This window comes from Prinia subflava, chromosome 9 (assembly GCF_021018805.1).
Source record: "Prinia subflava isolate CZ2003 ecotype Zambia chromosome 9, Cam_Psub_1.2, whole genome shotgun sequence".
Taxonomy (NCBI): Eukaryota; Metazoa; Chordata; class Aves; order Passeriformes; family Cisticolidae; genus Prinia; species Prinia subflava.
This window is the reverse complement of record NC_086255.1, coordinates 22302127-22320752: the sequence shown is the minus strand read 5'-3', so window position 1 is coordinate 22320752 and position 18626 is coordinate 22302127. Positions and strand designations below refer to the sequence as shown.

The 18626-nt window shown below is 37.8% G+C and overlaps 1 protein-coding gene across 11 annotated transcripts in view; it reads left to right on the top strand.

Annotated features, from left to right (window-relative positions):
- The window catches only part of KCNMA1 (potassium calcium-activated channel subfamily M alpha 1), a 423839-nt gene that overhangs the window by 356297 nt on the left and 48916 nt on the right, over nt 1–18626 (top strand). For all 11 annotated transcript variants that reach the window (XM_063405917.1, XM_063405920.1, XM_063405918.1 and 8 more), the window contains 2 exons: nt 4525–4618; nt 17363–17486. In XM_063405917.1, the coding sequence (XP_063261987.1) occupies nt 4525–4618; nt 17363–17486 (218 nt within the window). The remainder of the gene's footprint in view (nt 1–4524; nt 4619–17362; nt 17487–18626) is intronic.

Here is an 18626-nt window from a genome sequence, read left to right as displayed (position 1 = left end):
GATTCATGCCTGTGGTTTGAAATAATTTGTAATACAAAGAAATTAATTTAAATTTTTTCTTATTATTTAGAAGTAAAGAATGCAGCTAGATCAAGTTACCCAAAATGTTCATATCAATTCAAGAATGCAACTACTAATGCATTGATTGATGCCAAGTCCACTGAAGGAATCCCGGAACCTGTTCCACTTGTTAATAACCGTAAAGGGAGCCTCTTCCTACCCAACAACCCCTCGCTGCTGCACCTTAACTTACTGAGCTCTGTTGAACAAGGAAAATCTACCTACTGTAGATTGCAAAGGGCACTCAGCTTGCCTGTAAAATACCGCTACCATTCCCAAAAGCCGGGGGTGAACCAAGATCTCCGTAGGTAGCCCAGTAGCTGGATGCATAAGGCAACACAGAATGGTTTGTGCATGGTTTTGCAGTCTGTTTTCAATGACTATGACATTACTAATGCTCTCTAAAGTGCTTACAGATGCGGGTTTCTCCAGATGTGGTGATTAATAAGTTAATCAAGAAAGCTAGTTAACTAATGTTTCTGGGTGGTTTGTGCTTTACCTTTCAAAGGATTTAATTGCTTTGAAGCATTTACATGCTAGGCAGAATGAACTTGTCAGATATCCCAGTTCAGTAAATAGATGTTATTTCAGATTTCAGCTCTTTTTGGTGTCTAAAAAAGTATCTGTAAACTAGTTCAGCTAGTGACCTGGGAGAGGCAGTCAAGGAAAGTGTTGTTTTAAAAATAGTTAGAAAATAACAAAGAAAAAAGTTATGAACTTGTCTGTTGTTTTGAAAGACTTTCCCTTTGTTTTTCTTTAAAAATGAAATGAGGATAAAAGTCAAGTAATATGTTTTTACAGATGTTCAACTCCACATTAAGGCTGTTAAAATTACCAGCACATCTTAAACCAATTCATGGAACATTGTCTGGAGGTTATGTCATTGAAATAATGAACACTCTTTACTCAAGAATAAGCAAACATGTTAAAGAATCAGTGTAACTTTAAATTAAACTCCAGCATAAAACTGAGTATCTGAAGCCTCATTAGACTTGCCTGACATTTTTTTACCACTGAGTCTTCCTGAACTGCAAAACTGTTATTAGACAAGTGAGCTCTGGGTTGCTACAGCAGTACAATAAGTGTTATACTTAGGGATGTGCAAAGAAGCTCTTGAATGTTATTAGAACTCAGAGGCTGAATTGAGTTCTAAAGCTGTAAAACCCTGTGTTCAATTATTGAACGTATTTCCAATTTTCATGCAAGCAGTAAAAAAAGTCTGCATAACATAATATGGCTGTAGTTAATGCAGATCTTGTAAAGACGTGAAAAATGGGGACTCAATAATAAAAGCAAACATACAATATCAGAATTGAGTTGTCATATGTCACAGTCCCATTATTCAAATATGTTTGTCTTTCATAAGAACAAGCAAATTTAAGACTCCCTTTTAAATTAATGCAGACACAGAACCCATGAAACTAAAATATTTAATAACTTTACTAAAATGTTTTCTAGATCTGCTTCTTTAAACAGGCAGGAAATTGACAGAAGTACCTGAAGGATAATAATTTAATATATTTTATATCCTACTTACTACTAAGAAACTAGTTGTGAGTTACCATTGTGACATTTTTGGGAACCAAACCATAGTTAAGAGTGTCCATTAGATACTATTCACATATTTCAACTTCAGGTGTTCCCTTCCCCTATTCTTATGGAGCTGTGTTGCTAAACTGCAGATGCCCTGCCTTCTTTCATTGCTACAATGAGAATAAATGTCTTTCTTGGTTAAGCAACACATTGAGATCCCTCAGAAGGCTTTGCTAACGGGTATTAACTAGTGAGCCATGTCCACCTTGGGCTTCCCAGGCAACTGGTGATAGTAACATAGTATGAATATGATGAGCACATATCCCAAAAGGAAGCTTATTTATTGCAGATTCAGTTCCAATAATAAGTGCAGACTAGAAATGTACTTGTAGAAGTTGGTTTTTTGGATGATTACTAGTGGACTTTGATTTTAATTGGGTGGCAGGTTAGCGTCACCTGGCAGCACTGGAGAACAAAAGTGTTGGACCATAGAGTACACAAACATCCTTATTGTATTAACTTTCAGAATTTGAAAGGATCAGACAGGAGTCTCATTAGATAGTTGAAAACCTGGAAAATACTAATTTTTAATATTGTTTTCTCTTGTTCAGAGAAATATTTCTGGTTATAATATTATCTACAGTTAACTTTTGTTACTGTAAGATTTTTGCCCATGGTCCTGATGACTGTGTATCTTCCTTGAGCTGCTAAAATTGTGTATCAATACACTTGTGGTGCCATACTGCATCTCTGGGCAAAAATTCTGTAACCCTATGGCAACAGATTAATTTGAGTGAAATTTAGAATTTTTACTTGAGCAAAATAGATAATTTGTTGTTTTCTGGAAGAAAGATTTTGCATGGTTCTTGTTCATTTGATCTTTTAAGCAGTGGAACTGAATATTTATATCTAATAAAGGAGAAGAGAGCACAGTGGATATCTTGAAACCTATTGGCTGTGTGGAATAATACGCAAATAACTTTTTGATAGAGAAGTTTAAAACAAAATTAGGTCACTTTCAAGAGAATAATTTGAAGAGGGTTTTCTGAAAAACACAAAGACTTGCACTTCTTTGCAATCAGAACTGCAAAAATATTACCAACAAAATATTTCTGTGCATGTTCACTTCATGGTACATGTAGCTAAATAGTGAAGTGATCTAGTTTAATATGTGCAAACTGTCCCAGAAAGAAAATTCCAATTTGTGTATTTTTGAGAATTTTCTGTGGGCTTATTTTTCTCTCAGCCAAAGAACGGCATTTGACTAACCATCAATAAGCATTTACCCTATAGGACTTTGATTTGGAAAAAGAAAGGTCAGATGAGAAGAAAATTCCTTTGTCTTTAGGGACACTGCCCAGGAAGAGGAGAAACATAGTGAATAAATCATTATTAGACAGTCATTGTTTTGATCTAAGTCTGATCTTTTACACCACTCTTTGGCACATTTATTTTGGGATTAGGTTTGTTTGGTTCTTTTGTTCATTTTTTCTTTGCAGTGCTTTCTTTGGTTGTGACTCCCTTGTACTAGGTGATGCCAGATCATCTTTAAAAGGGAGAAAAATCTGTCTTTTCAGGGCCCAGCCCCTTTGGTCTTGACCAAGGCAAAAGGAAGTTCCATAGCAGGCTTGGGCAGACAGACAGACATGGCAGGCTGGCATGCAGTCTGTAATAAAATAATGTCAGAAGAGGGTGATAGCAAAAGGCTATTGCTCCATTTCTGCACGGATAAGTCTGGGCAGGTGACATATATTCCAGTTGTGTTGTTTCTCCTATGTATCTTGCTGCAAGTAGTATTTTTTTCTCAAGCTCTGCTTGTGAACTGCTAACGTGTACTAAGCTCTTTAAACAGAGCAGCTACTACTACTGCTACTACTGTTTTTCCTTTTAGCTTTAAGGTAAAAGCTTCCTAGGCATCAGCTATATTATCTTCTGATTAATTTTTTGGTTAACAGTAGGATGGGAAAAGAGTTTATTTTTTCTTCTTTATAATCAGAATAAATTAGCATTAGCATGAATCTGAGAAAGCAGGCATGAGTTTATTCCCTTTGATAGCACATGTTAAGGTTACATACAGATTTTCAAGTGCAGTTACAAACTCAAAACAGTAAAGATTGTGGTTAATTCTTATAGGTGAGTTCTTAGGAAGTTGCACCCTTTTAAGCAGTACATATTGTGACATGTTATCCAAGAGTAGTTTATGACTGGCATAACTGTAAGTGATTTTATATCTGGAAATTGATCTGTCCTTGAAAATGCACCTCATCCTCATTAAAAGATTGCATAACACATGCATCTTCTGTTATACAGGTATTGTCTCCCCACTTCCATTCAACCTCATTCTGTTCACTCCTGTTAAAACTCCGTTTTGTGAGGAGAGCAGGGAGATGAGGTCTGACTTGTGCTGGAGATCTGCACAATGGCAGGCTGCGTTCACATTCCCGACTAACTGAATCATTGAACATCAAGGCATTGAATATTTTACATCTCTTCATGAAGACTCTGTTGTTTGGCATGTGAGGAGCGAGAACCAACTGGTGTCTAGTTCATTAGCAAGAGCAGGCTGGCAGCTGTTATGTTGATATTGCAAATAGTACTTTATCTGTCTGGGAATACAGCAGAGCACTAATTCTATTTTTCTGTAGCGCAGATTAACTGATAATAACTCTAAGAATAACCCGAATGTGGTCCCCCCGCCTTTGTTTTTGAAGTATGAAACCAATTTGAACACCTATGTTCAAAACCCTGGTATTCTTCTCTGCTTCTCCTTCAAACCAATCTCTTCGACTAACATGTATTTGATTTTTATTACTGTTGGGATGAAGTATCAGTGCGTGAATGGACATAGAGTGTGTGTTCTTTGCTATTTCACTTGTATTTCATATTGCACTCAGAGCAGTACTTAATCTCATGAGTTCCTTATATTTCCAGTTGAAGATGAGCAGCCGTCGACACTATCACCCAAAAAAAAGCAGCGAAATGGAGGCATGCGAAATTCACCCAACTCCTCACCCAAACTGATGAGGTAAGACTGTAAGAAACTCATATCTTCATCTCCTTTCTTTCTTCCTTCTTCCTCTCCTCCCCCCACATCAAAAATAAGGGGAGGGGGTGAAAAAAAAAGATTGTTAGATGGTTTCTGAAAGGCTGAAGTATTTATTCTGTCAGCTTGTCAGCAGTTAATGATAGAGCTGAAAAAAAATTCTGTCATGAAAAACAGTTTGAAAAGCTGTTTGAAAAATACATAGGCTTTAAAGTCTTAGCTGTCACCCTGTCCTGTCCATGTGTAGTTCTTAAACAGCAGTGGCACTAATGATAGCACTAACCAATCAGGGGAACTCATGTGGTTAGTTTGCCTCAGGCAATTCTCTTTTTGTTGGATTCCCTCTGAGTACTGTTTTCTGTACTTAAGGCCATATGTGAGATGTATCATCACAATCAAAAATGAACCTGAATATTACCTTCCTTTTATCCTGTCGATTGAAATCAAATTTCTGTTAATTGATTTAGACTGATGAAAAAGTCTAATAATATATGTACTTGCCAAAGCAAAGTTCAAAACTAACGCAGTTTTAGTCAAGCTAAAAGCACATTAATTATGAAATACAGGGATTTTTAAGAGGGTAGTGTATACTCTAAAAGTGGGTGATGAAAACAGCATCTTGCTAGTGATATTTTCCCCTGTTGCTATGTGTATGTTATTTTACAGTAGTACTCCTTTGTATAATTAGGTAGTTTCCTTTCATAGGGCAAATTACCTCTAAGAGATTTGTTAAAACTAGAACTGAAAAAGAAATTCTAATCTCTTAAAATATTATGTCACTTGCATTCTATCTCACTGTGCTTGGCCTTTTATCTGCTCAAGTCAGTCAAAATGGGATCCTGTAGTAGACAGAGTTTTCAAGGAGGCTGTTCCTGTTCTGATTTTGCATATCCTGTGTTGCCAGGCTAGACCCTCAGTCCACAATTGTATCCATAAATACCATAACAGAGATTTTCCACTCCGGGTGCATGTATATATACACACACAGAAAAATGTAAACTTATTTACATGTATAAACAGACACAGTCATGAAATTTGAGATTTATGTGTGTATAACTGTGCCTGCTCACAGAGGTTAAGTGAAAAAAAATTGATACAAATACATAGTTCTTTCCATAAATAAAATCGCTTGTGATTTTTATTATTGACAATGATTTTGTTCCTGTAACAATTCTGGATACAAGTAGGTGATATTTCTCTTTGTATTTAAGTCACTAGACTGGAATTTTCTTTGGGCAGTTACAGAAGCATCCATATTTGTTTATTGTTTCTGCAATATAGGGCATATTCAAGGACATAACTTCCACAAATCGTCTTCATCTCTGTTTAGACTACAGAACCAAAAGTGAGATTGATTCACAGAGGGAAAATGCACCCAGCTGGGGCCTTTTTTTTTTGCTATTGACCATCTATTTCTGTTAAATGTATCATTAAAAGTTCCCTGCCTTCCTGTTAGCTCAGCCTTGCCCATATGACACTGATTTACATGCTTGTTTACAGTTTATGAGGAAAAATAAAATGAGCATACTGGCAAACTCCTCATTTTTATAGTGCCAGTTGTCATGCTAGCATCGTTGTCAATTTACTTACCTTTGGACAGTCCTCCTATCTGGTGCTAATTGTTTTAACTGCTCAAAATTGAAATGTGGAGATTCCCCCCACTCACCTTCTCCCAGATTCTAATTTTAGGGAAGAAAAGTAAAAAGAAAGAGAAGGAGAGAGAGAGAGAAAGAGCTGAAACATTTGGAGCTGAACACACTGTCCCTGTTTGCTATGTAAAGTATGCCTCATTTCTTTGATCTTGAGTAATAATAATTCTGGGGAGTTATACTGTTTTCATATGCTTCAAAGCTGTGTCAAAGTTTTGCTGCTTAAGGGTACTTCTTTATTCTATTGGCTCTTGGGTACTGAGATGACAGGTCCTCTGTACTAGGTGCAGGCTTTTTCAAGTCATAGCCTTCAGCAAAACATCAAATTACCAAATACAGGGTAACATACTTCTACACAAATGCCTTTCCTGTAGATATATTATACCATATATATTAAATACTTTAGTGTTACATGGTACATTTTATGTGCAATAGAAAGTGATGGTTTGAGGTAGCCTTAGGGGTACTTTTTTCCACAAGCAGAAAAAGCTAGTGTATACCGTATCAAGTATGGTTTTTACAGGACTTTCTGCCCGAAGGCCTTTGTAAATAAGTAATGATCAACAGATTGGCTGTGGGTTTTTGAAAAGCATGCCTGTGTCAGTTTGCATGATGGGGGAAGATTTTCAAAGTACAGCCTGCTTTCATTGCCTGCTGAAGAGGGACTGAGGGAGAGTAGTCGTCCTGAGCCTGAGCTGTCTGCTCAGTAGCACATCAGAATTGCTAAACACAGGTTGAGCGGTGAGTGGAGAACTTGCCAGGCTTCCAAATCCAAACATTGTTTTCTTCCTCCTCTCTGTTGCTGCTAAATTTATTCTCCAGCCCAGTGTTCGCACCCTCAGCTTCTCCCCAGACCCAACCATCTCTTCCTTTTACTCTTTATCTACACTGACTTAACTTTGGTCCAAGGTGCTAAAAAGACAAAGCGGATTGAATCAGAAGAGAGCTCCGTTAAGCTTTGTTCGTAATGGTCAAACTCTTTTCTCCTCTCTCAAACAAAGGTGGACTGTATTATCTGCTATTTTGTATCCTTGTAAATTACAGAAAGTGACAGGTACTTGCTTTCCTGCCCAGAAATCTTTAGTGGATGTCAGCTAGAAGAACCCAAGAGGTAAATCAGCTAAAGCACTGTCATGCCTGTAGCTGATATTTATCTTTGGAAGTTTTTTCCTAAATTTACTTTAAAAGCTCCTTTTTCAAGTCAGCTTTGCCCAGTCCCACCTGCCCAGAAATAGCTGGCTACTTGAAAACTTTATCTCAGCTGTGGTTTTAGATCCACAGGATCTAGAAGGAGCCTGGAAGACAAGAAGTCTGGAGTATGGGAACAACAAATATGTGAAAAATTCATTTATAAACTTAAATCCAAAGTGTGGCTTCTAAATTGTTCTGAGCAGCCCTACAGTTAAGATAATGTTGGAAATGCTGTGTAGGTTTTAGATTCCCACAGTGGCAGAGGCATCAGGGAAGAGGGTATTATGGTATAAGACAAAACTTTCTGACTTCTTGTACTGCTGGATTAGAACAGAAGATGGAAATGGTATCACAGGGACTCCCTGGGACCTCATGACAAGTGGTCTGAGCTGGGCAAAGAGTGGGAATTTTTGAGATTTAGTAACAGAAAAGTAGAAATCTGAATTACCAAATATGATCTGAATAGATACATTGGAGACATCTTTTTAATGACATCTTTTTGATTACTCTGCATTACAAGAAATTACTGACTGATCTAAAGAGACGACTGACATACAAATGCTCTTTGTGTACATCACAGATGGTCTAGACTCACATTTGGGAAGTCACTGGTCTAACTGAATGCTGCATCCCATCAAATGGCATGAGCAGAATCACTGATGCAATACTAGAAGAGTCTAATGAATCAGAAACAAATCTTTCAAATTCCAACAATACCTACAAATGCAAATTAACCAGAAAAATACTCAGCATTGTCATTACTGTTTTTACCTGTTTTGCATCAGCAAAAGTCGGCCCCATTAAACCCACAAGTGCATGGATGCTTTTTTAAAATAACTGAAACTCCCACAGGAAAAAATAGATACTCCTCCTGTTAAGATGTGAATGCATCCTATTACAGTAAAAAAGTAAAACTTAAATAGGAAACGGAAGGAAAAGGAAGGAAGGCTGTGAGTGGGAAAGTAATCACGTATCAGGTGTCCTTCATGAGGTGGAGAAGTGGAACCAATCAATGCCTCTGGTATCATGCAGCAATATCAGTCCCTGTTCATCATCTCACTTGCAGGTTCTGATGCGTGTTATTGATGAGCAGCCATGTTAACTGTGAGGAGGCTATGTCGCCTAAATACCAAATAGCAAAGCTAGTTTTAAAAAAAATGTGTCATTTTGGATTCCGAATGACCAGTAAAAATGTGAAAAGCCCTGGATATGAATCAAAAAAGGCACTTAAATGATTGTTGCTGAGCCTCAAGTCTATACTTAATGCTTTGGTAGCTGCTACTGCATGAGTGGAATACACTGACTTGAAGGAAATGTCAGCCCAGCTGAGTCAAACTACCTCTTAATGCAAGAACAAATAGCATATGACAGGGCCCAAGGGGCCTGAAGAGCAAACAAATAGTTTGTCCCTGTCCACTCTGGATGTAGTGGTGTAGTTGACATAGGCCTCTAGACAAGTAGCATACTCAGCAAAGGGTCATTATCATTAGTGTCCCTGATCACATAAGAATCAGAGGCATCAGAGGACACTGGGTTTTCAGTGTGTTGCCAAGGAGAATTTCGTAAGCCTGAGGATTTTTTTTGATCGAGGATCTAAAATAATTCCCAACCAGACAATAAAATTTGCACAGAAACTGTCAAGACCCAGCTAAATGACACAGAAAAAAAGTGAGCTCTTTGGCATACGTTTCCAGAAGCCTAATGAGATTATTTATCTGAAGCTGAGGAGGAAACCTCCTGTCTTTTTTCCTGAAGTTGTATATAATATTTTAAGTATATGAACAACGGCTGTGCACATTTATCTCCTCATCCACCCACTAAGCCACATACATAAATGTACATACACATTTTTGCTAGTGCCACTCAGCATGAATTTGCATTGCCTCTGCCATTGTAGTGCTGCCCTTCCATGAACTGAAACTGTGAGCTTTCTCATAGAAACAAACAAAAAAAAAGTGATGACAGATCTAGGGAAGCATTTCTCAAGCTAAAACCAATAAAATAAATTGACTGATCATTTTCCATGACTCCCTTAAACCGGACATGAAGATAAGGCTTGAAAAAGTGAAAGCCCACTGATTAACCATAACAATGGTATATATTTATGTCCTTCAGCCTTGGAAGTTTCCATCTTGTACTCAAATTTATATTCAGATTTTATACAGTGCTAATATGCAATGCAATGATAACCAAGCTGCAACCCAGCAGGTTATATACCTGGTTATATAGCACAATTCACTTCCTGGTTCTGTTTTACGAGTTCACTATGACCAACATGAACAACAGGAGTAATTCAGTGTTTACCATGTTGCCTTACACCAGTTTTAAACAGTATTATAGAATTAAATTATTTAAATGATAGGTGGTAGTATCTGTTACTGCTCCTCCTGACTCCTGCCACCATTGGTAGACCAGGGACTGGTAACTTTGGTTTCCTGTTTAATTTGTCCACTTTCCATTTCTTTGTTGAGTTGAAAGACTGGCTTCTTGATCTGAAGAATGGTACCCAGGTTTCAAAAAGACTGCAGTGAGTTGATCCTGGTTGATGCCAGATACCCTTAAAAGTTCCTCTTTCGCTTCCTTCAGAGCTGGACAGGGGAGAAAAAATACAACAAAGGGTTCATGGGTTGACATAATGACAAAGATCACTCACAAAACAGACTTGCATTAGAGGTATTAATTGAATTTATTGCTAACAAAATTAGAGCAGGATAATGACAAGTATAAACAGACCTTAAAACATCTTCCTCCTTCCCAGCCCTACCTCCTCCCCTCAGGGGTGCAGGGAGATGAGGAGTGGGGTTTATGGTCAGTGATCACATGTCATTTCTCCTGCTGCTCAGGGAGAGGAGTTCTACCCTGTCTTCAGTGTGGGATTCATCCCAAGGGAGAGTTCTCCATGCACTTCTCCAATGTGAGTCCATTCCACGGGCAGCAGTTCTCTGCAAACTGCTCCAATCTGGGTCACTGTTCCACTGAGTGCAGTCCTTCAAGGGCAGGCTGCTCCTGTCCTGCATGGGCCCTTCACAGGGTCACAAGTCCTACCTGGGAACCTGCTCCAGCACGGGCTCTTCTCTCCATGGGTCTGCAGGTCCCTGCCAGGGGGTTCCAGCACGGGCCTCCTGTGGGGTCCCAGCCTTCTCCCAGGCATCCACCTTTTCCAGTGTGGGTCTCTTCCATGGGCTGCAGGGGGATCTCATCCTGCTTCACCACGGGCTGCAGGGGAACCTCAGCTCAGGTGCCTGCAGCACCTCCTGCCCCTCCTTCTGCACTGACCATGGTGTCTGCAGAGCTGTTCCTCTCAAATGTCCTCACCCTGCTCTTCTCTGGCCTCATTACATCTGCCCAATAACTTTTTTCCCCCTTCTTAATTCTGTTATCACCAAGGTGTAACAATCATTTCCAGTTGGGCCAGCCTTGGTCAGCAGCATGCCCATCTTGGAGCTCTGCTGAACATGGTGGAAGCTTCTGGCAGCCTCTCACAGAAGCCACCCCTGCAGCCCCCTGGCTACCAAACCCTGGCCATGCAATACAGTAGTTGTGTTATAAGCCACGGGAATAAGAACAGCATCAGATTATATATATATGTATATAGATATAAATTTTTTTTTTTTTTTTTTTTGATTACTTGAAATCTTGCACAAGTCTTTTTGGGATGAGAGGGCAGTGTCAGGAAAGGAAAGGAGAATTTTCCAGCAGAACAAAAATATTATTTTTATGAAGTTCAGAGTAAGAGAAGGTTCACTCAGATCAAGGCAATAGAAAGAAAAAGCTCTTTAGCTAAAAACTGGGTTTAAAGAAAAAAATGTATTTTTATAAACTTGACTTGGAAATAGTGGTAGCTTTTATCATAAGGTCACACACTTCCTTTAAGTGACAAAAACACTCCTATATTTTATGATGCCACTTTACTGTGGGTTCATTTTTTACAAATGAGAAATTATTTTTTCACATACATTCTCCTGCCTCTCAAAGATTGCTAGTTCTGCAGCTTCAGAAGATCTAAATGGGAAATATTAAAAGACACATTGACTACCTTCTCTCCACCTCATTAAATTGAGTATGCAAAAGTCTCAAAGCTAAATATTTTGTTACTTTGTTATGTGAGAGGCTTCATACTTCAGAAGCATATTCTGATCATGTCCTTAGGTATCAAGATACTTTAAAAAGCCAGATTCTTACAGTAAACAGCTTTATATCAGCATTCTTAATAATCTTGATAAATTAATGGGAAATCTTCAGTTAGGCTTCTGAGAATAATACAACCAGCAACATCTGGGCAGAGCAAGAGGGAAGAAAGAAGAATTAACACTGTAGTTCAGCCCATAAATTGGACAAGGTGCTAGGTACCAACCACTGTATTAGATATAGTCTTCTTCCTAGATTTAGGGGAAAAGACAGTTGTAGTAATATTAGGATAGCTTCTGAATATGTCAATGAAAGCATTTAGCAGTAAAATACAGGTTTTCTTTCTCTCACTGGATTTTATTCTCTAAAGCCTGGTGCATCTGGGCACTGAATCCTTACAAATTTCGTTTCTGATTAACCTGTGAAAGGAAAGATCAGTGAGAGAGTGTCATTAGTGTAACACACAGAGGCAACAAATTCTCATTACAACTTAGTGCCATCCACACAGACTGCGGGGTCACAGGGAATGGCTAATGGTAGCCGACAAATGTTGGGTGTATTAGTCACAAAACATTTGCTGAATTCCATCAGAATGTCGTGACAACCTTCATAGCCAGTCCCAGCGAGCTGCGGGAGTCAGTGGAGTTTTCCTGTGACAAGCCGTCACTCTGTCTTGGTTGAGCTTTATAGCACCAGTCAAAGCAGTCAGAGAAGATTGAAGTGACAGAGGCCCACTGAGTAAATAGTGAAACATGCAGCACATCATGAAATATTCAGCCAGGGTGTAAAAGCTCTAAATGCTTTTTCAATTATTAGCACCTGCACTGGCTGCATACATCTAACACTAACAGCATGTTAATTGCCACAATTTGTTAGGGTAGTTGTAGGAGAAATTTTGAAGGCATGAGACATTCCTTAGCATGTCTTCAATTCCTCTCTTACCTTCAGCAAACCCACTTCTTCCTCCTAAAATGAAGCATCTGTGTGCATACACTTGCAAAGACATACCCACAAACCCTTAAGTCAGGTAGGAAAACTCAGAATTCCTGAACCACAGGCAGGGTGTCTCTAAAGACCCTGAATCTTGTGCAGGAGACTGCTAAACATCTTTTTGTGCACAAAATCCAGATATGTCTACCTGAGAAAGGCACACTTGCAGACTGTAACAAACACAGGTTAAAGATGAATAATGTTTTTCTCAGGTGTGTTTTGCATGGACTTTATATAAGGAGATATATAATATATACAATATATTACATATATATAATATATGTAATAGATAATATAGATAATATATATTACATATTTATATATATACTATATATATATAAATAAATATTATATATATTATATATAATATATATATTGGAGGGCAGAATAAAAACTAACCAAGACATTGTCTTCCAAATGTTTAAAGACTAAGAGATTACAGTTTATTTTCATACAACTCCAGGGTCCTCTTCTGGTCACACAGATCCACTGCAGATCAGGGACAGTATGTTGCTCTAGTTCTCAATTGCATATGAATAATAGCAAGAGGGCTAAGGCAAGGGTGATATAATACAACAGTATGTTTAACAGTAGTCATTTAATGAGGCAGCCATTTAGTCCTGAATGGTCTTTGCAGTTCTATCCATCCCCAGTCTATACACAAAAGTTTCAGACTCAAAAACCTGGATTTTGCAGTGGTTGTAAATGTGTACTAGGGAAGCAGTACTCTTTAAAATGTAATGTTGACTTCCTTGCAGTGGGTTTGCTGTAAGTGGGATTCATGGTTTTGCTTTAGGCTGTTGTCTTCCAGGCAGACTCTTTGGGTTTGCAGCTGTAGCATGGCATTTAGCGTCGTTTTCAAGTTTAATTGCACATAAGTGACATTATATGCTCTTCAAAACCTTGAAAAGATGGTATTTTGCTCTTCATTTTAAGTCATGCGTATGTAATATCTGCCATAAGAACCAGAGAAGCTATTTTTAAACTGGGGTTATGGATGAGGGAAATTTAACTTTTGTTCCTTTCCTTCCATAAAGGCTATACATGTCTTTTCCTAGCCAGAAGGACCAAATGCTTTGGCCATTGCAAGTCATAAAAACCAACATCTCAATTAAAACAAATACTAGAGGTTTAATTGACAGAAAGTGCATTTCTTCCTATGACTTGAATTCCTGAATCAGAGGACCTTGCAGCCCTGGAGAACATAATGACTGCAGCATGATTGTAAGAATTTCTGCAGTAACCTGCCAATGTGACTGAAGCACAACTTGACAAGGCCATCTTCAAGGATGAGAAGGCAGAGAGGCTCTAGAAACATGCAGTCCATGATTTGGCTGTAAGGGCAACAACTGTAATGCTTTGTGTAATATAAATTTTAATTGGAAGTGGGTGTCCAAATGCCTTAGGCAGATTTGACAGCTTTGGCCTCTTTGTGTGTCTATCTTAATTAATTTTTAGTATTTGCAAAACAGGTTTGGATCTTCAGATTAATGAGGGTGTATATGTAGTTATACTATTTTATCACTCTTGTGATCAATTCAGTTTTTAAATACCTGAGTCAGTGTATCTTCTGATACACTCAGTAACATCTGAGGACAAAGTTGGACCTAAGTAGTGAAGAGTTTCCAATGTCCAGAGACATCTTCAGGGATCACTTTACTGAGAATGAAAGAGCATTGATTAAAGAAAGATTTAAATCTAATAAACACTTACATGAATAATCCCACATATTGTGAAACACAATGTGGCTAGTCGTATCACAGAGTCCTTCAGGTAATAATCCACTATCCTGGACTAATAGTACAATAACATCTCTTAGTATGCTTTCATGTTGTTTGTCCCATCCAGTTTGCTTCCTTTAAGGTTCTCACTTTCAATACTCCAAGCAGTAAAGCAGAGTCTAAGCAGTTTATGACACTATGATACTGCAAATAAATGCATATATTGATTAAAAAAAAAAAAAAAAAGCCCAAAACAAAACCAAAACCTGACAAAAATCTAAAGGTTTTTTAAGAAAAAAATCCCAACTTGTTACCTAAAACTTCAACAGGGAGTTATATCTGATGATTCATATGCTTTGTTCTTCTTTCAGCGCACTTATATTTAAGTCTAAAATATTCTAATGAACCCTTGGCAGAAGCTACTTTGAATGTTCCCTGTTAGGATGCAAAGCCCTAAAGAATTACGCTAGGCTTTAAGCACTCACACTCTAAAAATTGCCTCAGACCTCAAGGCAGTTGACCATAATTGGATGTCAGACATCTGATACCACCTGCTCTGTTATAACATTCCTTTCAATTCGTATCATTTTTGTGAATCATTTTTGTGTCTAGGATTAGCGTATTGCTAAATACTCATGTTAAAACTTCAGATCATCTGTTTAATTTTAAATCTCAGAGCATAAAGGAAACACTGATTACAAAACTAAAATGTGGCATTTTTTAAAAACTGGTTTATTATAGTTCCTCTCATGAAGGATAAGGGGAAAAATCCTTCCTATAAGTGCTTGATTTCATAAAGGATAAGAATGTAATTTGACTGGTGAACTTTGCTTTTGGAAAATGAACTTTTCAGTGCTCCTTTAGAAAAACTCATGAAGAAATGTTTAGTTGAAGTATTGGGGGAAAAAACCCCTAACTCTGAAACAACAGAAAGAAAAGCTTTTCTCAGTGGAAACTCCTGAAGAGTCCTAATCTTTTGGCAAACTCTTATTTGCAAACATATGGCTCACACATTCCATTAGAAAAAATAGCTGGGACAGAGCACCACTAAATGCTGTCTGAACATGAGCACAGCCTTCAGATGGAAGTGTGTTCATGGCTGCAGCTCTTACTGTACCAGCTGCAGCTCTGAGCAGATGGGTATGCCCAATGAGCAGCATCTCAGTCAGCTCTCACACAACACTACCATGGCTGCATCTTGCTGGTGGATGGAGGAGGAGAACGCAGAGTCTAGATATTTTTGTAGAAATTAAAAAAGCCAACAAAACAACTACAAACCCCTTTGATACAGCTTGTTCATCTCTGTTTCCTACAAAAGAGGGAACACGCTTTTGCAAGGCCTGTCATTATTCAGCTTGGAGTAGGATCAGAGACTCCAGGTAGTCCACTAGGGCTTCTCTGCTGCCAGTGGGTTACAGTGAAATCACTGAAATGTGTCTCTATTGAGAGAATTTTAAAACTTTGAAAACATAGTATTTGTTTTTTCTAGATGAGTCTGACTTATGTCTTTGCCATTGATGGTCTTAAAGCATCAAAAGATTCTCCTTTAAATGTAACATTGTATTAATAGTTTCTCAACATTTTTTTGAGCCACTTTCTTTGGAGTTGACCCTGTTTTAGTGAAATGAATGGGAATTTGCCACTGATTCCGATTGGTCTGCAATCAGTGGCTATGAAATTACACTAATTGATCACCCTGACTGAATTTTAGTTTATACTTTTCATAGGAATGCAAGTGTTGGTTGCATGGTAACTTAACATACCATGTTCAAGGTAAATTAACCTATTGCACACACTGTGTTCAAAGTCTGCTTTAGCAGTCCATGCAGTAGAGAGAGTCTCACCACAGCATACTCATTGAAATGCTTTAAAAGCAGGAAACTTTCCTGTTTTAAGAGCTCAGACAATATGGGCTTTTTTTTAACAGGCTTCAAATGGCAAACTGCTTTAAAATTTGCATACCTGTCTCAGAGTGCTTAGTATATTCTTACATTGCAAATACTTCCTTCTTTGAAATGTTACAATTCTATATTGAGATATTTCAATTCATGACAAAAACGTGAGGTAAAGACTGTAGCTTCCCAGACAAAGCACTATTAAATCAGTGTTATGATTTTAGGGTCAGTTTACCCTGTACCTTGTGAATACAATTCTCCTAATACTATTGTATAATGCAGTCACTTAAGGGTCTTCACCAGCATGTGAGAGTGTTGGAGTCACTTAGTACTTAGCTTAATGTTTGATTTTAGCATATAAATTAAAGAGCTCTTTGTGTCTGTGCTTAGATGTCTATGTAGCTGGAGAGCAAGTTCATAAAGATGTCTTTCATTTGCTTCTCCTTTGAGAAGCCTTGTGCTTTAAAATGTTGCCGCAGAAACACTTAGAAGGTTATCACAGGTAGAGTTGTCAGAGGAAATGGACATTGTTGTTTGGTATTAAAATCATGTATTCCAGATGTGGGCATTTGTTAGTCAGTCTGCTCTAAAATGACATACTGTTGAATCTTTAAAGGGCTTCAGTTTGGGAAAGCAAAATATGATTGGGCAAATTGCTAAAATATTTAAAGTGCAGCCTGTTAAAGCTTTTACTGTGAAGAGCATCACGTCAGAAGTTGTATGTGGTAAAAGCAAGTAATTGGCTTTCCATACTTATGCCGTTCAGTCAGCATGGGGCTCTGTTCCTATCCCTTCTACTTCATTGCAGATGCCTATAGGAACTTGGATATGTATTTCAGAGGGGCGGGACTGGAAAGAAAAAACTACTTATGTGGTTGTGGTGGTGTCAGAAAACCCTATTTAAAATTAAATGCTTATTGGTATAGAAGAGGATAGAAAGTCATTGAAACGGCACCCAAAATTTAAGAATTAAATTTTTTGTTTATATCCAGCTTTTGTTTAATAATGTCTTTATTGAAAGCATGTTAAAGTGTAAATACATTTCATTTTTTTTTACTTTTATCCCTCTTTGTACACAGCTCTTGGGATATCTTTCCATCCATAATTCATAGTATTTTCCATTTATGTTGTCCTCAACTTGTTTCTCCCCAGGCATGACCCCTTGTTAATTCCTGGCAACGAGCAGATTGACAATATGGATGCCAACGTGAAAAAATACGACTCCACAGGGATGTTTCATTGGTGTCCAGCCAAAGACATCGAAAAGGTCATTTTGGTAGGTATTGATGATAAGTTGTGTTTGAAAAAAGGTTATTTAAATCATAGAATTGATGGCTAATGGATGAATGAGTTAGTCTGTACTCTCACAAAATTCAGTGTATTGAAATCAGGAGTGCAGAGTGATGAACCTGCAGCAAGGATTTTGATTAAAGAATTTTGATTACAGAAATCTTTATGCCCAGTGCAACAATAAAAATTCATCCAGTATAGGGAATTCCTTTTTCATAAACTGAAATTTGTGTATTTGATTTAAATATTTAGAGAATTAAGATTAGAAATACTTAAATGCTTAAATAACCTACTTTTCTATTTACATAAAGAAGAAATTAGTCTAATGTAGACAAGTGTTGTTTTGACATACCTCTTATTAATTGATGATTTATTAATTATTGTTAATTGATTTTTATTCATTTTGCTCTCTTAGAACTTCTCTCTCAATTCCCCATATTTCAAGATGCCCAAATAGGCCAGAGCAAGTAGTGCTCCTGCTCTGACTCTAGCATGTTGCAGTGAGCCCTGTCTATATTTGTTTCATTTCTTTAGCTAGGGAAACCATCAAACTGACTAAAGTCATTAAAAATAATTAGGAGGCCTATCACAGTCTATTTTGAAAGTTTATGCCACTTGTGTTCATGTACTCATACCTAAGAGTAGCAAGTAACTAACCCCGGATCTCGTATGCAAAACTGATTATATTTGAAATGAACTCTCCTGTGGATCTTCACTTTGTCGCACTTCATAAAGCTTTTCCCGGGCCTGCTCTCTTAGATTTTCCTGCACTGTGGCATGGAGTAGCCAGTGATGGTGACAGCCCCAGTTATTCTAGCAATCAGGGGTTAAAAGCTTGTCTCCAGTTCTCCTTGGGGGTTTCTGTAATAACTGACATTGCCTGGAATTGCAACATCAGTGTTTAAATAGTCAAGCCAGTAAATTCCAAATTTTAGAGATGGAGCTTTGAGATGGAGTTTGCCTGAACACCTTTAAATAGTATCATTTATTTGTAATCAGCAAGCAAGAAGGGGGGCAGCCCTGCTGTAAAACACTTTGTAATAGAGATAGAAATCCTCCTTCGTGGTACAAACACATTTTAGCTGACACACTACATGCTGCCCTACTTTGAAAAGTGTTCCTCCAT